Genomic DNA, 20,520 nt, shown 5'->3' with positions numbered 1-20,520 from the left:
CCCTGCTGGATTCAACTGCATGCTGAAACACGGAGTGTAAAAGCTTCATGTTTTCTGACATTCCAAGAAAAATGGTAAACTTGGTAAAATTGTCAGATGTATATCTCCTCAATTTTAGTTTCCGGAGATGACTAACTCTACCGTCATGCTAATAATTTTAACTGTTGTTAAAGGGTGAGGAATACTAACTAGAGCATCTGTTCATAATTTTTCTATTTCATGAACGTTAAAGATTCTCATGTAGCTTATTAGAATACAAAGTAACAAGCAGCAATCAAAATGAAATGCAAGAATGTTAAGAGAAATAACACATTTTATTTGAAACCACCTGGAAGTGCTGCCGGAAGGTGGACTACGGGACAGCCGAAGCACTTCCAAAAGGAGCTGCTTTACTCCAATTGGCAAGTCAGAGTTGGGAGAAATGGAGACAAAGCTTTCTGGGAGGAGGAGAAGTGAAAGGAGAGATTGAAGAAGAAAAGAAAGAAGAAAAGTGTGCTTTGTGCGCATTATTGGTGATTGCTGTACTGTGCTGAGCAGGTGGGAAACGAATGAAAGCGTTTCCCACAAAAAAAATGTGCTGAATTTGTGTCCTGCATCTGTCTGTGTCAGGTTTGGGGAGCTGTATATGACTATAATCCTTTTGGCAGATGTTCGCACCGAGCTGAGCAGTGCTGAAATGTTGTCAGTATGTCTCTGTATTAAGAGTTCATTGTAAAACACTAATTTTGGTGTAAATCAGTAAGTGCTGGACAGAATCATTTGAACAGTGTAAAAAGATGAACTTCACTGCTCCAATAAAAGCTGCATCACCGGCTTCTATAACACATTCAATTATTAAAAAAAGAAATATTGAATTGCTCCATTAAAGTATTCATGGTCATTAAGAGAGCCAGTTGCTGGTATATTTCAAATTTTCTTAATTATGTCACAGGGTGGAAGTCTATGCAACGTTCTCAATATGAAGTGAAACAAAGAATTAATTTAGCTAATAAACTTCTCTCTCTGGAGTGGAAAACTTTAATAACTCACAAATAACTTCAAATTAGCCTCCTCCAAGGTTAGGCAGGCGGCAAAGCAAAACCGTGGATTGAATTGCCATCTCAGACTGCATCACCCTGCTGGAGAGTTCTTCTATGTGGTGCAGACATGTTCTCCCCTGGCCTGCTGTTTGCTCCCAATAACTCTTTTAGGGCAGATGTCGGCTTTTGCCATCACAAGCGGTTGAAGGCAAATGTCGACTAAAGTCGACACTCAGGGAAGAGGGCGAAAAAAAAACTCACCATCACGTTATAGGTAGACCCTCTTTGCTAGAAGGACTGTTAGACTCGCTGACTTGCCGTCAAACCCTGCATGTGTGTGAGTAGCGTAGAGTAAATAGCATCTAGAATGGCATTGACATCGGGTGAGAGAGCAAAGCGAATGCACAAAGCAAATTACTCTATGCATATTATTTATTTGGTATTATTGCTGAATCAGACTCTGACTTATCGAACTCCGATTGTGATGCAAGAATCTGGAGATCAAAAACGAAAGTCAGCTGATTGGTCCCCGGCTGATCGTGTAGCTGACACACCAACGGTAATGTTCGCCGTTGGGAGGACTACACGGACAATTATCAAATTCTGATTTTGATGCAAACGACCCGGGAATCGAAAAACGAAAGACGGGTACCTGCATCAGCTGATTGGTCCCCAGCTGATCGTGTTGATGAACACGCTTGTGTAGCTGATTATCCCATGGCAACGTTCGCCCTGGGATGACTACATGAACACTTACTGAATTCTGATTTTGATACAAATGATCTGGGAATCGAAAAACAAAAGACAGGTACCTGCATCAGCTGATTGGTCCGCAGCTGATCGGTTCTCAGCTGATCGTAGTGCTGAACACGCTTGTGTAGCTGATGATCCCATCGCAACGTTCGCCCTGGAGGACTACACGGACACTTATCAAATTCCGATTTTGATGCAAACAACCTGGGAATTGGAAAACGAAAGAAGGGTACCTGCATCAGCTGATTGGTCCCCAGCTGATCGTGGTGCTGAACACACTTGTGTAGCTGGCAATGTTCTCCCTGGGAGGACTACACGGACACTGAAGCAGGCCTGAAAAGGTTAAGTGTGTCCTTAAATGATAATGCTGAACTGCCTCACTAGACGCTCCACCTCTGCATTGGCAAACCCCTTCCTGAAGCAGCAAAGGTTGGACCTCAGGTCAGATCTCAGTTGGACAATGAAACCTGAGAGCAATGAGGTTTTAAATGAATCTGGTGCAGCAGACACTCAAAGTCAAGGTACTGTTGTTACAGGCAGACATCAGTGACCCGTAAGTAAGTAAGCCAAACTAATGATCTGTAATGCTACTGGTATTGCTGTTCTCCTGTAAAGCTGCAAGGCTAGGGTGACCTACTGCTAACACATAAAAACCTCAAAAGATTCCATAAAAAGTGTCTCTGTTTCAACAGAGAGGATATCTGTGCCAATTTCAGCATCCTTACTAATCCAAAAATGATCAGCAAAGAAGCCATAATCCTATAACATCAACTTAATTAGCATGCCTGACTAATTTCTTCCCTGGCAAGTTCACTTTTCCCAGCTGAACCGAGATCAGAGGAATGGCTCCGGTTTCCTCCCACAGTCCAAAGACATGCAGGTTAGGTGGATTGGCGATTCTAAATTGGCCTTAGTGTGTGCTTGATGTGTGGGTGTGTTTGTGTGTATCCTGCGGTGGGTTGGCACCCTGCCCGGGATTGGTTCCTGCCTTGTGCCCTGTGCTGGCTGGGATTGGCTCCAGCAGACCCCCGTGACCCTGTGTTCGGATTCAGCGGGTTGGAAAATGGATGGATGGATGGTTCAAAGACAAGCTTAAAGCCTACCTTTCTAAAGGCCGGATCAACACCACAAGCATGGACACCCTAGCTACAGAATATTTCTTTACGGTTCTGCATGATTTATCAAGTGGAACTTCATTTTGAGAATGACTGCCTTTCACATGCAATAGACTCTAGCTGCAGACCTCTGGCATCAGACCCCTCCCAGTGACATCATTCAGGGGCCTGTGGCTGGAGGTGAAAGTGATGTGGGTTTGAAAGGCTTACCTTCTGCAGCCAGCGAGACCCTTCTCTTCACATGAGGAAAACCAGAGCAGAAGTCAAATGTGTGAGTTCAAGCTTCCAAAGGAACCCTCCAGGTCCAAACTGTCCCAAGGTCATTGTCTTGAGGATTTGACTCTTAAACCATATAAGGTGCACATGTAACCATGGAGGTCGGCTTGTCAAACTATAGGCTAGCTAGAGCATAAATAATGTTGTACAAAATGTACGTAAAAATATCTCTGTATTATGTAAAAAAATCCTGGGATGAGACGTGACATTCTCAGAGAGACACTTTCATGTCCCGCGAGACGAGACTTTGTGCCAGGAGATTTAACCACGCCCGGGGACGAAAATAAAAGACAAAGAGTAGATGACAAAGTAGAACGTCGTAAAGATTTCAAAAACGTTGTGCGATACACATGCAGAGCAGGTTAGAGATAATGGAAATACAAAAATTCAGAAGTCTCAGAAAAATCATAGTAAAGATCGCATTAGCGCAAAACAAACAGAAATTATAACTCGGTGAAATAACAGAACAGCAAAATAAGATTGAATATATTGTTCAGATTTAAACTTTAAGTCGGAGACTTGTCGATCGTCTAATTTGTGGAAAAGTAGTGTTCAGGAAAAAGCAGTGTTTATTCCCAATGAAGAGGCGTATCCACGAAAATTAAAGGATTTGTTGTTTGGTGAAAGTGAAATCCACATTCGTGAGCAGCAGGGACGCAAAGTGGCTGGCGCATAGCGCAGGACAAGAGTTTGGCAAATGAAACGAGCAGGGGGCAAAGCCCCCTAGTAAGTAATATGTTAATTATGAACCGTCACTAACTCTGCTCTATTCGGTTTTTCTCTTCTCGGTACCTTGCTGTTGCCACTGCCAAGCTGTTTTCGCGCCCATCGAAAGATATCTGAGATACTGCAAACCTTGGAATCAATGGATGGAAAGATTCTGTCTTAAGAATTGGCGGCCCACCATGGCCTGGAGGAGGTGGGCAGTCAGATATGTATGAGGGAGTGAGGATTCGGAATTAAAAGCAGTGTCGGGGTGACAGACTAGATCCCAGTTAGAGGAGGTCTACACCAGGGATCTTCTTGGGTTCTTGGGTCAGGGATCTTCTTCATTTGTGCATTGAGTGTCTAACAAAGACTATGGCCCCTCACAAAGGGGGATTTTTATATCCAGAGAGATATAAAGGACTCACAAGTAGTACCTAATTATGACTGCCAAATGACTGTCACCTTTGTGATACATTTGTGTAAATCTGCACCTTCTAAAGCACTACAGTTTATACACTTATGCAAAAACGAACTTTGGAACTGCTCTTCTTCCATTAAATGTCTACAGAGAATGGTTTATAGTAATCCCTCCTCCATCGCGGGGGTTGCGTTCAAGAGCCACCCGCGAAATAAGAAAATCCGCGAAGTAGAAACCATATGTTTATATGGTTATTTTTATATTTTCATGCTTGGGTCACAGATTTGCACAAAAACACAGGAGGTTGTAGAGAGACAGGAACGTTATTCAAACACTGCAAACAAACATTTGTCTCTTTTTCAAAAGTTTAAACTGTGCTCCATGACAAGACAGAGATGACAGTTCTGTCTCACAATTAAAAGAATGCAAACATATCTTCCTCTTCAAAGGAGTGCGCATCAGGAGCAGAGACAGAGAGAGAGAGAAAAGCAAACAAATCAATAGGGCTGTTTGCTTTTAAGTATGCAAAGCACCGCGGCACAAAGCTGTTGAAGGCGGCAGCTCACACCCCCTCCGTCAGGAGCAGAGAGAGAGAGAGAGACAGAGTTTGTTTTTCAATCAAAAATCAATACGTGCCCTTCGAGCTTTTAAGTATGCGAAGCACCGTGCAGCATGTCGTTTCAGGAAGCAGCTGCACACAAAAGATAGCAACGTGAAGATAATCTTTCAGCATTTTTAGACGAGCGTCCGTATCATCTAGGTGTGCGAACAGCCCCCCTGCTCAATCCCCCTACGTCAGGATCAGAGAAAGTCAGCGCAAGAGAGACAGAAAGGTAAGCCGGGTAGCTTCTCAGCCATCTGCCAATAGCGTCCCTTGTATGAAATCAACTGGGCAAACCAACTGAGGAAGCATGTACCAGAAATTAAAAGACCCATTGTCCTCAGAAATCCGCGAACCAGCAAAAAATCTGAGATATATATTTAAATATGCTTACATATAAAATCCGCGATGGAGTGAAGCCGCGAAAGGCGAAGCGCGATATAGCGAGGGATTACTGTATTTTGAATTTGGAAATGTATCATTAAGTTCACATTACTAGGGTGTTGTACCGTGTTAGCCATTATGAACGTAGTGAAAAGTCAAGCAAAATGACACCTTTCATTGGCTAACTAAAAAGATTACAATATGCAGGCTTTCGAGGCAACTCGGGCCCCTTCGTCAGGCAAGATGGAATCAAATTCCATCTTGCCTGACGAAGGGGCCCGAGTTGCCTTGAAAGCTTGCGTGTTGTAATCTTTTTAGTTAGCCAATAAAAGGTGTCATTTTGCTTGACTTCTCACAAAGTTCACATTAAAAATACTGAATAGATAAATATGTGTTCAAGCCGAAAATAATTATGACTTTCAAACCAATCAATTACTTTTGCACGGCACTGTATACTATACTGTATGAATATACACATCAATTATTTTATATTTCATTTATGACTTCTAATACTTTCAGTTCAGGTAAATGTAATGTATTAGCTGTCCCAAGCAACTCCGCCCGCATAGTAGTGAAACAGGGCAAACTTTAAAAGTCAATAAACAAATAGGTATCACTAGCTTAAGCAGAGGCAAGATACGCTCCAACACATGGCAACAGGTAGACCGACTCAAACGGAGGCTGGCACATGAGTGAGGAGGGCCCCACCCAGCTCCCCGCTCCCCTCGGCCCGCAGCCTCTTTCTCGGATTAGCGAGAATAAATCGCTGCCACATCCGAACTATGATACTTAGAGCGATGAGAGAAGTTGAAAAATCAACCGGAACGTTCAAGCAAATTATAGAAAAAAATTCGATCTAAATCCGTTAAGTAGTTCTCTCGTGAAAAGCGGACAGACAGACAGACAGACAGACAGACAGACAGACAGACAGACAGACAGACAGACAGATAGACAGATAGATGTTGGACTTACAATGATCCCTCGCTATATTACGCTTCGATTTTCGCGGCTTCACTCTATCACGATTTTTTCTCATACACGCTTACGTCACTACGCATGCGCTTTCTGAGAAACTAAGCCCCACGATGGCTCCTAAACGTGATGCTTTTTCTAAGCCTCCTGACAATGAAACTAAGCGCCAGAGGAAGATGCTTACCACCCAGGAGAAGGTGAAACTCTTGGATATGATCAAAGATGACAATACCTTACAAAAGCCTCCTCATGCATATGAAAAGACAGCACCAGCAACTGCCTATCAAGATGTTCTTCAGCCGCGCACCCAGACACGCACTGCCTACTCCTAGTACTGCTTCATCGGAAGAAGACAACGACGCACCTGCGGAAGATACTGCAACACCTGAAGACTCTCCTACTGAGGTTGTGCCTTCATAGGTTAGTGGTTGTGTGTAAAAACTGTGTGTGTGTGTAATTAAATATCATAATAATATGATATTTGTAACATCGAATATGTCTTATTTTGTATAATATATTGGGTAATAAATGTTATTTCATGTCTAGAGGGCTCTAATAATGTTAAAAAACGTATTTAGAAGGTCGTAAACAGGTTTTCTATACTCTAACTGCGAAAATATTCGATTTAAAAATAAAGAATCCTACTTCGCAAAAATTCATTTATCGCGGTAGAGTGTGGAACGGAATAACTGTGATAAATGAAGGTTCACTGTATGTGTATATATATATATATATGGTTGAAATAGTTTACTGTCAAATAATGCAAAGCGTTGGACCTGGTAGGTAACCACCCATACAATCAGATTGTGATTCAGACTACGAATGCCATGAATATATCTCTATATATAATCTTCATTTGGATTTTGATGTTTGTTTGTCCGCGAATGAATTAGAAGAAGAAGCACTAGATGGCAGTAGAGAGACAGCTAAAACATAGGCATTGCATTAAGAATCTCCTCCAGGCTTATACTACTGAAGACTGTAGTACTCCAGTCACACCTCAAAACACAGACATTCAAACTAAACAAATTGTTGTGCTTTAAATTAACTAATCTTTATATATAATCTTCATTTGGATCTTGATCTTTGTTTGTCCGCGAATTCTACGCATGCGTAGACCACCTTCCAGTTTAGAACACTGTTGTTACTCACGGATGTCAACAATGTGCCGGAATAACGAAAGGGGTGGTGGACAGTGTTACGCCGGTTAGCTCCTGAGGCCTGGTTAGAGAATGAGATTGCCGAAGATAAAAGGTACGTGCCTACATAACATATGAATGAAAGAAAGACAGTGGGTAAAATGAATGACAACGTAACAGCACGTTCCGGAAATTATTATTGTTACGTTGTAGCCGGCGAGTGCTGCGCGTCTCACAGTTGTACCCTGGCTTGCTCACATGTCAGTGAAGTGATCCCTATTTATGATTTAAAGAACCTGGATACCTATGTGTCCCCCTTTTATAGCCATTGCTCCGTGTATATTGCCTTACTCTTTGGATTGCCACAAAGCAATCTGCGAGATTGGAGAAAGGTTGAGAAGAGATCATGAGAGGAAACGACAGCGTCGTGAAAACGAGACAAACTGTGAACGGAGAGAAGCAGAAATGCTCCTCCACCACCACATAATTACTATTCGGACAGTGATTCCGAGTAGGCCGTTCCTATCGAATCAATGTCCAAGGGATTTCTTTTATAATTTTGTTTCCCTTATAAAAAAATCATAATGCTGTGCGACGAAGGGCCCAGTTCACGACTGGCAGCCGTGTTTAAACAGGGAGCCCTTCACAGACAACTTTAACACGCGCAACGTAGTTGGGCGCACATGGCTAGTCTTTATATATAATCTTCATTTGGATCTTGATGTTTGTTTGTCCGCGAATTCATGTTCCCGTGACAATGCCTTGGTTGTTACTTTTCTTTACAAACACTGTCGATACCACTCTTTGTGTTTAGATCTGGCGTCGACACCGTGCTTTGTGTTTAGATCTGGCGTCGACACCTGCTTCATTGTCGAGACTGTGGTTTTTTCTGTTTCTATCGACTGTCGTTGGCAGCACTTTGTCCAAATCGAATGTTCACCCCGCTTCTTGGAGTCGGCAGTCAGAGTATATAAGTCGGACACACTTCTGTGATTTTCCATCAGTCGGCGTTTGGAGTTCAAGAAAGAAGCATTGGTTCTTCCTTACTCTTTGGATTGCCACAAAGCAACCTGTGAGATTGGAGAAAGGTTGAGAAGAGATCGTGAGAGGAAACGACAGCGTTGTGAAAACGAGACGGACTGTGAACGGAGAGAAGCAGAAATGCTCCTCCACCACCACATAATTACTATTCGGACAGTGATTCCGAGTAGGCCGTTCCTATCGAATCAATGTCCAAGGGTATTGTTTTGTAATTTTGTTTCCCTTATAAAAAATCATAATGCTGTGCGACGAAGGGCCCAGTTCACGACTGGCAGCCGCGTTTAAACAGGGAGCCCTTCACAGACAACTTTAACACGCGCAATGTAGTTGGGCGCACATGGCTAGTATATATATATATATATATATATATATATATATATATATATATATATAGAGAGAGAGATAGATAGATAGATAGATAGATAGATAGATAGATAGATAGATAGATAGATAGATAGATAGATAGATAGATAGATAGATAGATAGATAGATAGATAGATAGATAGATAGATAGATAGATAGATAGATAGATAGATAGATAGATAGATAGATAGATAGATAGATAGATAGATAGATAGATAGATAAAGCTACAGAATAAATGTGGTCACTCTGAACTGATGCTTTACGAAATGATATGTGAGTGCGCTTCATTGTGGGATGTAACTGTTACTGTGTATTTGGCACATGTTTCTTCCTTGATAAGGACACAGGCAGGTTAAGTGACGTGTACCCAGGGTGACACACTGAGTGAGATGCAGGGACTCAGCTGGCACACTTAAAGTTCAGATGGCTAAAAATTTAAGCACGCAGAACCAAACCCCACCTCACACCCAATGCTGCCAGGAAAGGTTCCAGGCACTCACGCATCAGAACAGAAACCATAAAGAGGCAATCACACACATATTTGGATTTATCGTCCCATTGACAGAGATGCTGCCAAGATGGCACTGGCCCAAAATGCCATTTCATTGGTGCTCATGCAGCTGAAATTAGAAGGCATTTGTTACCATCTGATCTTACTTTTCAGCCAGCCATAGGATGGGTCTGCTTTCAAGAGAGAACTGCGAATTCGGGGTCAGGCTGCATGTGGAGCAGGATTCCAGGTCAGTTCTGCCATTTGGTGCCAGCTCTTCTTCATCTTGTTTGCTGAAAATGAAGGACATTTTGTTATCAAAAAGAGGCCCCGTGCAGCTTAGGAAATTAGTCAGAAGAGACATACTGTAGTGATGACTCTATTGAAACACATATGTCAGCACGAACCCGAAAGCAGAGGAAAACAGAGTGGGTGTAATTAACAGCTTTTAGAGTCTATGTCTGTGTTGTTGCGCACACACAACAGGAGGAGATGAATGTGGGGATAATTACAGACAGAAACAAAACAAACAAGCCGATCCTTCAACCACTGCACATCTTTCACATGGGCTCTGGGCCTATCCCAGCACAAGCAGGCCTGCATGTGGACGACTCACAAATGACTTATATCTCCTGCTCATCACCCTTTGCCATCCCTTCTCCATTATGGAAGTGCAAGTCCCAAGGTGCTGAGAAGAAATCAAATATTAACCCCCGAGGGGTTGTCTGATTAGAATTTCAGCATCCATTGTTCCAAAACACGTAGGGGTAGAAAAGTGAAGGCTCTTAATTAAAATCTTCTATGTGAGTTTATGAGTTTGTCTTTCCTGTACTTTCTGTACCATTTGTTTCCAGCACAACTACCATGAAGATGATGAGATTATATGACAGTTTAACTTCTTAACTGTAGAATTATATATGAGACATTTCTATTTAATGAGAAGATGTTTGCCAAAGGCTCCTAATCTGTCTAAACTAGTTTGTGACCATTACCTATACAAAGATATAGGGTGTGTTATGGATTATACTATTTATCTATATGTTGATTGGTGCAACCGAATATATTTCTCAAGTGTATTATGTTCTCCCATATTAAACAAGTCTAGCATATAAAACTGAGCTGTTCATATGCTACGCTCCCTCGGGCTTGTTGTAATAAAAGATATTCATCCTGGAAACATTAGAATGGTAATCTCAACTATTATTTAAAAGTGAATTTCCACAACAGCAAACTCTTTTAGTAAATTTTAGACTTTGTCAATAAAGTTACGTAATAAACACACAGCCACACAAAGTTATGTACCCAAGAGACTTCACATCTTCTCTCCTGCCTTTCAATACAGAGCCACAACTTACTATTGCAGTGATGAACTCACACAGGGGTGCAAGTAGCTGTACGCAAAATTTGTTTTTGAATCAACATTATGCATATATTTTGAAAAGCAAGTTATATCATCATCTTCTTCTCTCGGCTACTCCTGTCAGGGGTCGCCACAGTGGATCATCTTGTTCCATCTCTTCCTGTCCTCTGTATCTTGCTCTGTCACACCCATCACCTGCATGTCCTCTCTCACCACATCTATAAACCTTCTCTTAGGCCTTCCTCTTGTCCTCTTACCTGACAGCTCTATCCTTAGCACCTTCTCCCAATATACCCAGCATCTCTCCACTGCACATGTCCAAACCAACGCAATCTTGCCTCTCTGACTTTGCCTACCAACCGTCCAACTTGAGCTGACCCTCTAATGTCCTAATTTCTAATCCTATCCATCCTCGTCACCCCCAGTGCAAATCTTAGCATCTTTAACTCTGCCACCTCCACCTCTGTCTCCTGCTTTCTGGTCAGTGCCACCGTCTCCAACCCATATAACATAGCTGATCTCACTACCGTCCCATAGACCTTCCCTTTCACTCTTGCTGATACCCATCTGTCACAAATCACTCCTGACACTCTTCTCCACCCATTCCACCCTGCCTGCACTCTCTTTTTCATCTCTCTTCCACAATCCCCATTACTCTGTACTGTTGATCCCAAGTATTTAAACTCATCCACCTTCACCAGCTCTACTCCCTGCATCCTCACCATTCCACTGACCTCCTTCTCATTTACACACATGTATTCTGTCTTGTTCCTACTGACCTTCATTCTTCTCCTCTCCAGAGCATATCTCTACCTCTCCAGGGTGTCCTCAACCTGCTTCCTACTATCGCTACAGATCACAATGTCATCAGCAAACATGCAAAGAATTATTATTATTATTATTATTATTATCATAGTCTATGGGGACTCCTGTCTAATCTTGTCTGTCAACCTGTCCATCACCATTGCAAATAAGAAAGGGCTCAGAGCTGATCCCTGATGTAATCCCACCTCCGTCACTCCTACCGTAGACCTCACCACTGTCACACTTCCCTCATACATATCCTGTACAACTCTTACGTACTTCTCTGCCACTCCCAACTTCCTCATACAATACCACAGCTCCTCTCGAGGCACCCTGTCATATGCTTTCTCCAGGTCCACAAAGACGCAATGCATCTCCTTCTGGCCTTCTCTAAACTTTTCCATCAACATCCTCAGAGCAAACATTGCATCTGTGGTGCTTTTTCTTGGCATGAAACCATACTGCTGCTCGCTACAATTCAAAAACTGCTCGTCAAATATTAGCAAAATTATAGATTATAAAATAATCCAGCAATAACAGCAGCGATAATCAAACTGGTATAGCAAAGGAGACATAGCCATGGTGAAACAAAGTGATTAATATGGTAACAGGACAGCAACATTATTCTTTTAGTGCTTTGCTAAATGCTGATTTAATTTAAAGTATAAGCATCTCTCAAACGAGTTTACATTAAAACTCCACAAAATGCCAGTCTTCGTCATCAACTTGAAAGATTTCACTCTTCACATTCGCTCCCGGTACATTAGAAAAGTTCTCCATAGTAGGTCTCTTGCTGAAAAAAAAACTGTCAGTTGTGCACTGATTGGATGGTGATACTGCATTGTTTGCATACATTGATGAGGAAACAGTTGTCATGAAGTTTCCCGAGTTCAAAAAAGTATAGCTGCAAATACAATTCAAAGGTTGGCCACTACAGCGGGGAAACACCATGAAAATAACCCAATTACAAACTAAAGGGCCTAGGCGAATCTTGATAAAAGGGTTCTATTCTCAAAAATGGCTGTGCAAGCACAAAGCTCCAAAGAGCACAAGGAGATGCAGACACGGCAAACAAAGTCCCAATACAGAATCCAAATGCAGTCGCCAAAACAGAGCAGAGGTTCAAAAATATCAAATAACACAGTCCCAATATGAAATCCAGAAATCAAAGTTAAGATGGAGCAGAGGTTCCAAAAAAATCAGAAAACATGGCTCCGAAAAATAATCAGAGAGGCGAAGTCAAAAACAAAGCACAGGGGTGAAAATCCGGAAAACACAAAGCAATGCAATAACACAGTAACTCACCAGAACGCTCTCCACTGCTGCGCATTCACTGAACCACCAGGGACCGTGGGAGGCCCTCCCTTAAATAGGATGGAGGACCAATCCTGGTGGTGATTGGCAGGCGGCCCCGCCCCTTGGGGAGCAACCCACAAAACACAAGGGACACAACCAAGGACAAATGAACACAAAGAAAAATTTACATAACAAACAAAATAAACTCTAATACAAATAAATGGAATAAAATAACAGGAAACAAACAAGAAACATATCAGCCAGAGGGAATATGCAGGCGGAACCGTGACAGGTGTAGCCAAGAAAAATGGGTAAATATTCAAAGATAAACATTATATTTTGATCTCATCAAATCTTGAGATTATGTTAGGATAATCAGTTTATTTTGGAGAACTTTATCCAACGGATATCTTTATGGTTCATGGGGTTATGGATATGCTGTCACCATTGGCTACCATTCGATGCTTGTGGGTTCACTTGAAAGCTCATCCAATTCTGTTTCTACAGATGTTAAAAGGTTCTCATGTAACACAAATTTGATCTTTTTACAGAAGTGAAAAGTAAGAAAAATGCAGGCCAACTGCAGTGCATTTTCTGAAATGTCACATCTCAAGATTATGCTCTTCTGAGTGAATCTGGCTGACAAACATCATGACATATAAGAAAGGTCAGTTCAGATCAGGTTGTGGAGCAGGCACTGGTACAACATGCTGCCGCACTCACCATAAGATGAAACAGCTTGGGGTCCAGGTTGGCAACCCATCCCCACCATCCCCAAGCAGATACGCGGTCCAGTCCCACTCTCTGGAAATGACCCTCTATCTGCTGCAGCCAGGTGTTGCGTGGGCGTCCCCTTGGCCTGGTCCAGCCACTCGGGTCCTCAACAATGAGGATCCTGTCAGCTGAATCACCCTCTAGGAAACGTACCATATGGCGGGATAGCCGTAATTGATGCTCCCTCACAATGCAGGTAATGTGCCTGCAACAGCTCATTTGACACAAAGTGAAACCAGCGGTACCCAAGGATTCTCTGAAGAGACACAGAACCGAAGAAGCCCAGTCAGGTCACCGGATAGCGTCCATGTCTCACAACCATATAGCAAATCAGGAGGCACCAGGACTCTAAAGACTTGGACCTTTGTCCTTTTGTAGAGATATCAGCAGTGCCACACACCCCTTTCCAGCGACCTCATGGCCCCCCCATGCTCACCCAATCCGTCTACTGACTTCATAGGAAGGGTCACCAGAGACATGAATGTCACTGCCAAGGTAAGTAAACCTCTCGATGAGGTCGACACTCTCTCCGCACACAGACACACTGCTGATGGCTGTGCCCAAGAGGCCATTAAAGGTCTGGATCTTGGTTTTAATTTAGGACACTCACAAGCCCATGTAAGCAAATGTCCCCCTTAACATTCTGATAATTTCAAACTGCTTTCTACATCAAACCCCCTCCACATCTTATTCCCACCTGTCATGGCTCCTTCTCTTATGTCTTTAGGTTTCTATGAAAACATTTGACACTGAAGATTGAACTCGAAGCACCTCTGAGCACTGTCAATGAGTTAAAGTCAGCATGTCACTGGCATTCATGGTTGTCTATAAGGTCACTACCTATTGTTACACATTTGTGCCTTGGGGACATCTTATTGGCTCTGGTGGTGGTAATGTTGGCACTGTTTACTGACACCTCTTTCTCTTTCTACAGACAGGATGATCAGAAGTGACATCAGAGGAGGTACAGCTGCCAGTGTCCATCCCTCTGGACCCAGCCCTTCCAATCCAGCCTGGCCTGTACTTAACCAGACGTGTTACCATCTCGGAGCAGTCACTCTTGAGGGTTGCGTCTGCAAACACCTTTTAAACTTTGCGTTTTCTTTCATTTATATGGTGTTGCCACAAATCTTTATGCTTGTTTGTGCTTTTTCATTATATTCTTTATGTATTGATTTATTTAAGGAGCTTCTGTAAAAAGCCAAATTTCCCCCTGTGGACAAATGAAGTTCTATCTGTCTCTCTGCCTATTTATCTTCATATTGGTGGCAGCCCCTTCTCCTGTCCAACCTTGGCACATGTGGGTACTCTGACAACTCCAAACTCAGAATATTGTGATTACTGCGGTTCAGGTTTACTAAGCCAGATTTTTCCTCCTTTTCAGATCAGTCCTTAAGGCAAATGGTGTCCCACTATCCTCTCCACTTTCTTATTGGCTAATTCTTAATTTAAAGCTCTGGTAAGATGTCTTCTAGACCTTTGCTGATATGCTCTGTCTGGTCACATGACCTCATTTCCCACCACTCATCTCACCAAATGCTACCTTTAATGGCATCTCTCCATCCACTAACATATCAAACTACTGGAACATTCAGTTAAAACTGCGCGCCATTCCTACTTTATCCCTCGTATAGTTTCCATTGTGTGTCTGGTTACCGATCTCAGCTGTCATCTTTGTTCTTTAAACACTTGTTTGCCTTAAGATTATCCACCGGTTTTCACTTTCTGGTCAGCTGTCTCCGACTTTGTTTTCCATTCCATTAATATTTATTTCTTGCCACACATATTCCTTCGCCTGAATGTCTCTGTTCTTTCTCTCCCTTTAATCCAGTACAGACTCTTTTCTCTAAGTGCAATTGTCATTAAATCAGCACTGGCCCCATGCTGGAAATCCTCTGCCTTTCTCTCCTTAATTTAATGTAAAACCTCTTTCTTTAATCTAGTTTCGCTTGAACTTTCTGCTGCTCAGATCAACGGGTCATCCGACTGCAATGCTGAGAAGTGGCGGCGTACTGTGCGACTTGTTCTGACTTGGGGGGGCCGACGGCTGCCATAACGATCCCAATGTTAACCTCTGGTGTGTCATTTTTGTGTACCGTCTTCTTGTTCCGTTAGGATTTCCCCATCCATTACACCTCTCCGCTGGCTCTGCCAGGACTTCCAGTCTTCTCGATTCACAGGCCAGGGTGGAGGCCAGCCACGGAGAGGAATTTTTTTTTTTAATAATTTTCATAATTGTGTTTAATACTGTCCCTATTTTTGTTTCATTTTTGATTATAATAAACAAACTGAATCGATTGATAACTGATTCATAGTTTTTATACCTGACTAGCTTAAATGGAGAAGCAGAGAGGCAAATCGGACTAAATCAGTTGCTAAATGACAGTCATAAGAGGCGCCACATGTGACGTGAAGATGCAACATATCACGACGGCGATAAAGAGAGGAGTCTCACGTTATTTAATTTTGTGTCTTGAGATGGAAAGCAAAAAAATTTGCTGGAAAACCAAAAATAAAGGAATGGGAAAGTTATTCAGGACAACGGCAAGGATGTTAGACAGTAATCAGGGACAAAGCATTTAGGTCAGGTCAGGATAAGGAGCATGCACTGGTACAGCGTGTTGCCGCACCCACCAAATGACAAAACCGCTCAGAAACCTGGTTGGCACCCCCCCCAGACAGACACGTGATCAAGTCCCACCCTCCATAAATGACCATCCATCTGCCACAGCCAGGTGTTACGTGGGTGCTTCCTTGGCCTGGTCCAGCCAATGGGGATCCTGCAAGCTGAATCACCCTCAGGGAATCACGCCACATGGCCGTAGTGCAGTAACTGACGCTCACTCACAGTGCAGGTCATGTGCCTCATTCGGGACTCTATGAGCAACACAAAGTCAAACCAGCGGCACCCAAGGATTCTCTGAAGAGACACAGCACTGGAGGAGTCCAGTCTTCATCTCAGGTCACTGGATAGCGTCCATGTCATAACCATATAGCAAGACAGGGAACACTTTTTGCAGAGATATCGGGAGTGACACATACCCCTTTCCAAATGTATATATAGAGATGGCCAGAATAAATGGACGGACAGCCCACCAGAAACAGAAGAGGTCACGGGGGATTTGCTGTTCCCCCTCCAAACGACAGGCGGCAGCAGCTCTCCATGAAGAGAGGAACCAGACCCGGAAGAGATGGCCAGAATAAATGGACGGACAGCCCACCAGAAATAGAAGAGGTCACGGGGGATTTGCTGTTCCCCCTCCAAACGACAGGCGGCAGCAGCTCTCCATGAAGAGAGGAACCAGACCCGGAAGAAATGGCCAGAATAAATGGACGGACAGCCCACCGGAAATAGAAGAGGTCACGGGGGATTTGCTGTTCCCCCTCCAAACGACAGGTGGCAGCAGCTCTAGATGAAGAGAGGAACCAGTCCCGGAAGAGATGGCCAGAATAAATGGACGGACAGTCCACCGGAAATAGAAGAGGTCACGGGGGATTTGCTGTTCCCCCTCCAAACGACAGGTGGCAGCAGCCCTCCATGAAGGTGCCCATTCGTGAGCCAGAACAGAATGCAGGGAGATGTAGACTGGCAATACAGCCCTGCTGGGGACCATGGGTGCTGCAAGGGGGTGCTGTAGGGGGATGCGCTCCCCCATTTATTGGACTTTTGTGTGACCTGCAAGTACTTCCATCTGGCAATCACCCTGGCACCAGAAGTACTCCCAGGTCCATAATAAAAGGGGCCAAACTCCCTTTCCCAGGCGAGTTGGAGCTGGGAGAACATAGGGCAACACTCGACTGGAGGAGGGCAGTGCGGTGGTAAGAAGAAGAAAAGGTTTGTTTATTTGTGCTTTTGTTACTTTGAGGAGGAATTGTTTAATCAACCTGCCTTTATTTGCTTGGTGTGATCGTGTTTAGGGGTTCGCTGACACCCCTGGTTTCCATCACAATGGTCACTAAGTGGAGGTTTTAAACAGACTGCATTGTCTCAATTCCTGACTAATGTGTCACACAAACTAAAAATGACACCTATGCATCATTCTTTTCCAGACAAAACTGGCAAAGGTAATTTTATAAAACTCATGGTGTCGCCAAAGCAAAAATGGCTGCAAGCGCAAGCCACATGCTGAAAATGTGAAAGGTCTGTCAAAAGGAGATAAAGCACAGTGATGGCCGACAGAAACAAAGTAAAATGACAACGGGCCCATTAACACTCTACTATTGCCAAACAAATGAGGGAGCTCAAAATCGTTTACTCTGATAAGTTTACCCAAGGGAATCGGCGAGGCTGCTGCATATACGTGACTGCATTGTGCTCAGGCACATGATGAGGCCTGTTCGGATATAAAAAATGAATTTGGATCCCAGTTTCAGCTAAAATGAAGGCACGTCCTCAGTCAGATTGGCCTTTTTGGAAGTCGCTGTTATAGGGAACAATAAGCAATTCATTTTGTAGCTGCAGGAATGGCAGTAGAGACTTGTGTGGTATGTTGGCATCCTTTCAGTTTGATTTCCTGATATTTTTGATGCAGAACAGCCAAGTCTGCAGTAACACAATTAAACCTTTCAACTGCCTAATTTTATAAAAAATATAAATGTTTATTTGAGTGCCTATGATAAAGCGTAGATCTTATCGCATTACAACATTTGGGCATACTCTGTCCTAACAGAAAAAAAAAAAAAAGAAAATCAAGCTTGGGCATAACAAGCACCCTGTGGCACAGTGGATCCAGCGACCCGGGTTCAAATGCAGCCATACCACCTGCACTTCAGAAGAGGTCATCCGCCTCTAAGCCTGTTCAGGCCCGGCCAGTACTTGGATGGGAGACCATCTAGGAAGAGGTTGGGCTGCTGGAAGAGGTGTTGGTGAGGCCATCGGATGCCACTGAATGTGGATCTCAGTGCCCCCAATGCAGTGACTGTGCTGTAAAAATAGTGCCGTCCTTCAGATGAGACGTAAAACCGAGGTCCTGACTCTCCGTGTGATCATAAAAGATCCCTGGGCAACCTTCGCAAACAGTAGAGTGTACCCCAATATCCTGGCTAAAGTGCCTACCACATCTTGGTCATTCAGGCCCCCTAATCATCTCCTGTCTCTCCTTGGCTAACTATCTCACCACTTCACCACCTAACAGCTAATGTGAGCCATGGCAGCATTGTCGGTGGGCTGTGGCTGACCCCCAAACTAAAAACCATGAACCCCAACCTCACCACCTTTTACCGCTACGATATTTATGCTCGAATCACAGCGGTGGATTGCAGCCAAATTGGATAACCTCCTCAACTCCCCCTCTGATGATCATGCACAACTCACCAACGAGGAAAAGCATTGATGATCCCACTTGATTCGTCTGACTCTGGTGTTAGCACAGGTCCATGCTCTGACAATCACACTCGATTCACCGAGGGGGGACCACCCCCACTCCTCATACTCAGACGATCCTGCTAAATTCTTGAAGGTCCCCCCCCATCCACACGAGGATGTAAAAAATTGGGTCGTGACGCCACAAATATTGGGAAACCCGGGTCTATAGTGGTCAACATTGGGCAACAGCAAACAATATCAAAAAACCTCCATGGAAAAAAATCTCATTACCCGTGTCACATTAGCATATATGTTAATGATGCTCACAATGTCCGAAACACATATACTTTTACTCAATTGTTTTCTTTTTTTAATTAAATGCCTTCGTGAATGAGAATTGAATATACTCAGATGCCAATGAGCATCTCAACTGAAGACCCCCTGCCCCGGATGTCATTGTATTCAAATTTAACTGGAGTACCTCGTGATTACTTAGCAGCCAGTTGTGATTCTGTACAAGTGACCGGACCTTCTGCTAGATGAAGCATCTCGGATTCGCACAAGTAACAGGCGTATTCTCTCCCTGATGTCTTCACTTACTTTTCCTTAACTTTTAATATTTCATTTGACATCTCTCACGGAGCACGCTTTTTGTTGTGATCACGTGACGCGCAATGTTAGCCAATGAATAAGCAGTTACTGGGCTGGGCTCCTGATCAATAAAGGAGGCGGGTCTACAATTCAAAAGCTCATTTGCATAACAGCATGTTCTGTTTTAGCTCATGGGAGTGATTTCTAGAAGTGGTTTATTTAACAATATTTTATTAAAAATTTGGGACATTGTAAGTAAGCAACTAGATGACTTGAAATGTAATTAATGCAACTCGAGTAACTTGAGATTTTTTCTTTGATATTTTTGATACAGAATGCTGCGGTAGTCACCACAGATGCTTATTATATCAGTAACTTTGTTATCTATAATAAAAGGCAAAGCCCTCACTGACTGATTCACTCACTCACTGACTGACTGACTCACTCATCACTAATTGTCCAACTTCCCGTGTAGGTGGAAGGCTGAAATTTGGCAGGCTCATTCCTTACAGCTTACTTACAAAAGTTAGGCAGGTTTCATTTCGAAATTCAAAGCATAACGGTCATAACTGGAACCTCTTTTTTGGCCATATACAGTAATGGACTGCAACTCACTGGCCGTGGGAGGCGGGGTTGCGGGGGTTGCGTATCGCGTCATCACGCCTCCCACGTAATCACGTGAACTGACTGTGAAGGAGAAAGGACGGCCTTATATGGCGTTCGTTTATAAAACAGCGGACAGGCGACATCAGCGCAAGAGGCGAAGCCACCGTTTAAAAAAGTTTACTTTTCTTCTTAATAAAAATTTTAAAGCAGTACTTCGCCACTGCGAAGCGCGGGTATTTTGATATATATCAAAATATATCGCGTCATCACGCCTCCCACGTAAGCACGTGAACTGACCCGCTGCTGTTTGCAATGCCATATTCGCGAGATACAAGTTTAATGAGAAGACACGAGGTATAAACGACAGTTTGGATCACATTGTAACAGAGTTAATATTGCTGTAGCGTGAAACTTTTAACTGCCGGGTCTTAGCTAACATTAAATAAACCCGTGGACATCGCAACATCACACAAGAGACCGGCTCACGTGAAGTGACTGAACGCA

General features: G+C 43.3%; 1 protein-coding gene across 2 annotated transcripts in view; it reads right to left on the bottom strand.

The window, feature by feature from the left end:
- The window catches only part of LOC114645223 (protein unc-13 homolog C-like), a 742,812-nt gene that overhangs the window by 692,225 nt on the left and 30,067 nt on the right, over positions 1–20,520 (bottom strand). For both annotated transcript variants that reach the window (XM_051920476.1, XM_051920477.1), the window contains exon 3: positions 9,448–9,573. In XM_051920476.1, the coding sequence (XP_051776436.1) occupies positions 9,448–9,573 (126 nt within the window). The remainder of the gene's footprint in view (positions 1–9,447; positions 9,574–20,520) is intronic.

Source organism: Erpetoichthys calabaricus, chromosome 17 (genome assembly GCF_900747795.2).
Source record: "Erpetoichthys calabaricus chromosome 17, fErpCal1.3, whole genome shotgun sequence".
NCBI classification, from domain to species: Eukaryota; Metazoa; Chordata; class Cladistia; order Polypteriformes; family Polypteridae; genus Erpetoichthys; species Erpetoichthys calabaricus.
The sequence above is the reverse complement of the archived record's forward strand: the minus strand, read 5'-3'. Positions and strand labels throughout refer to the sequence as shown.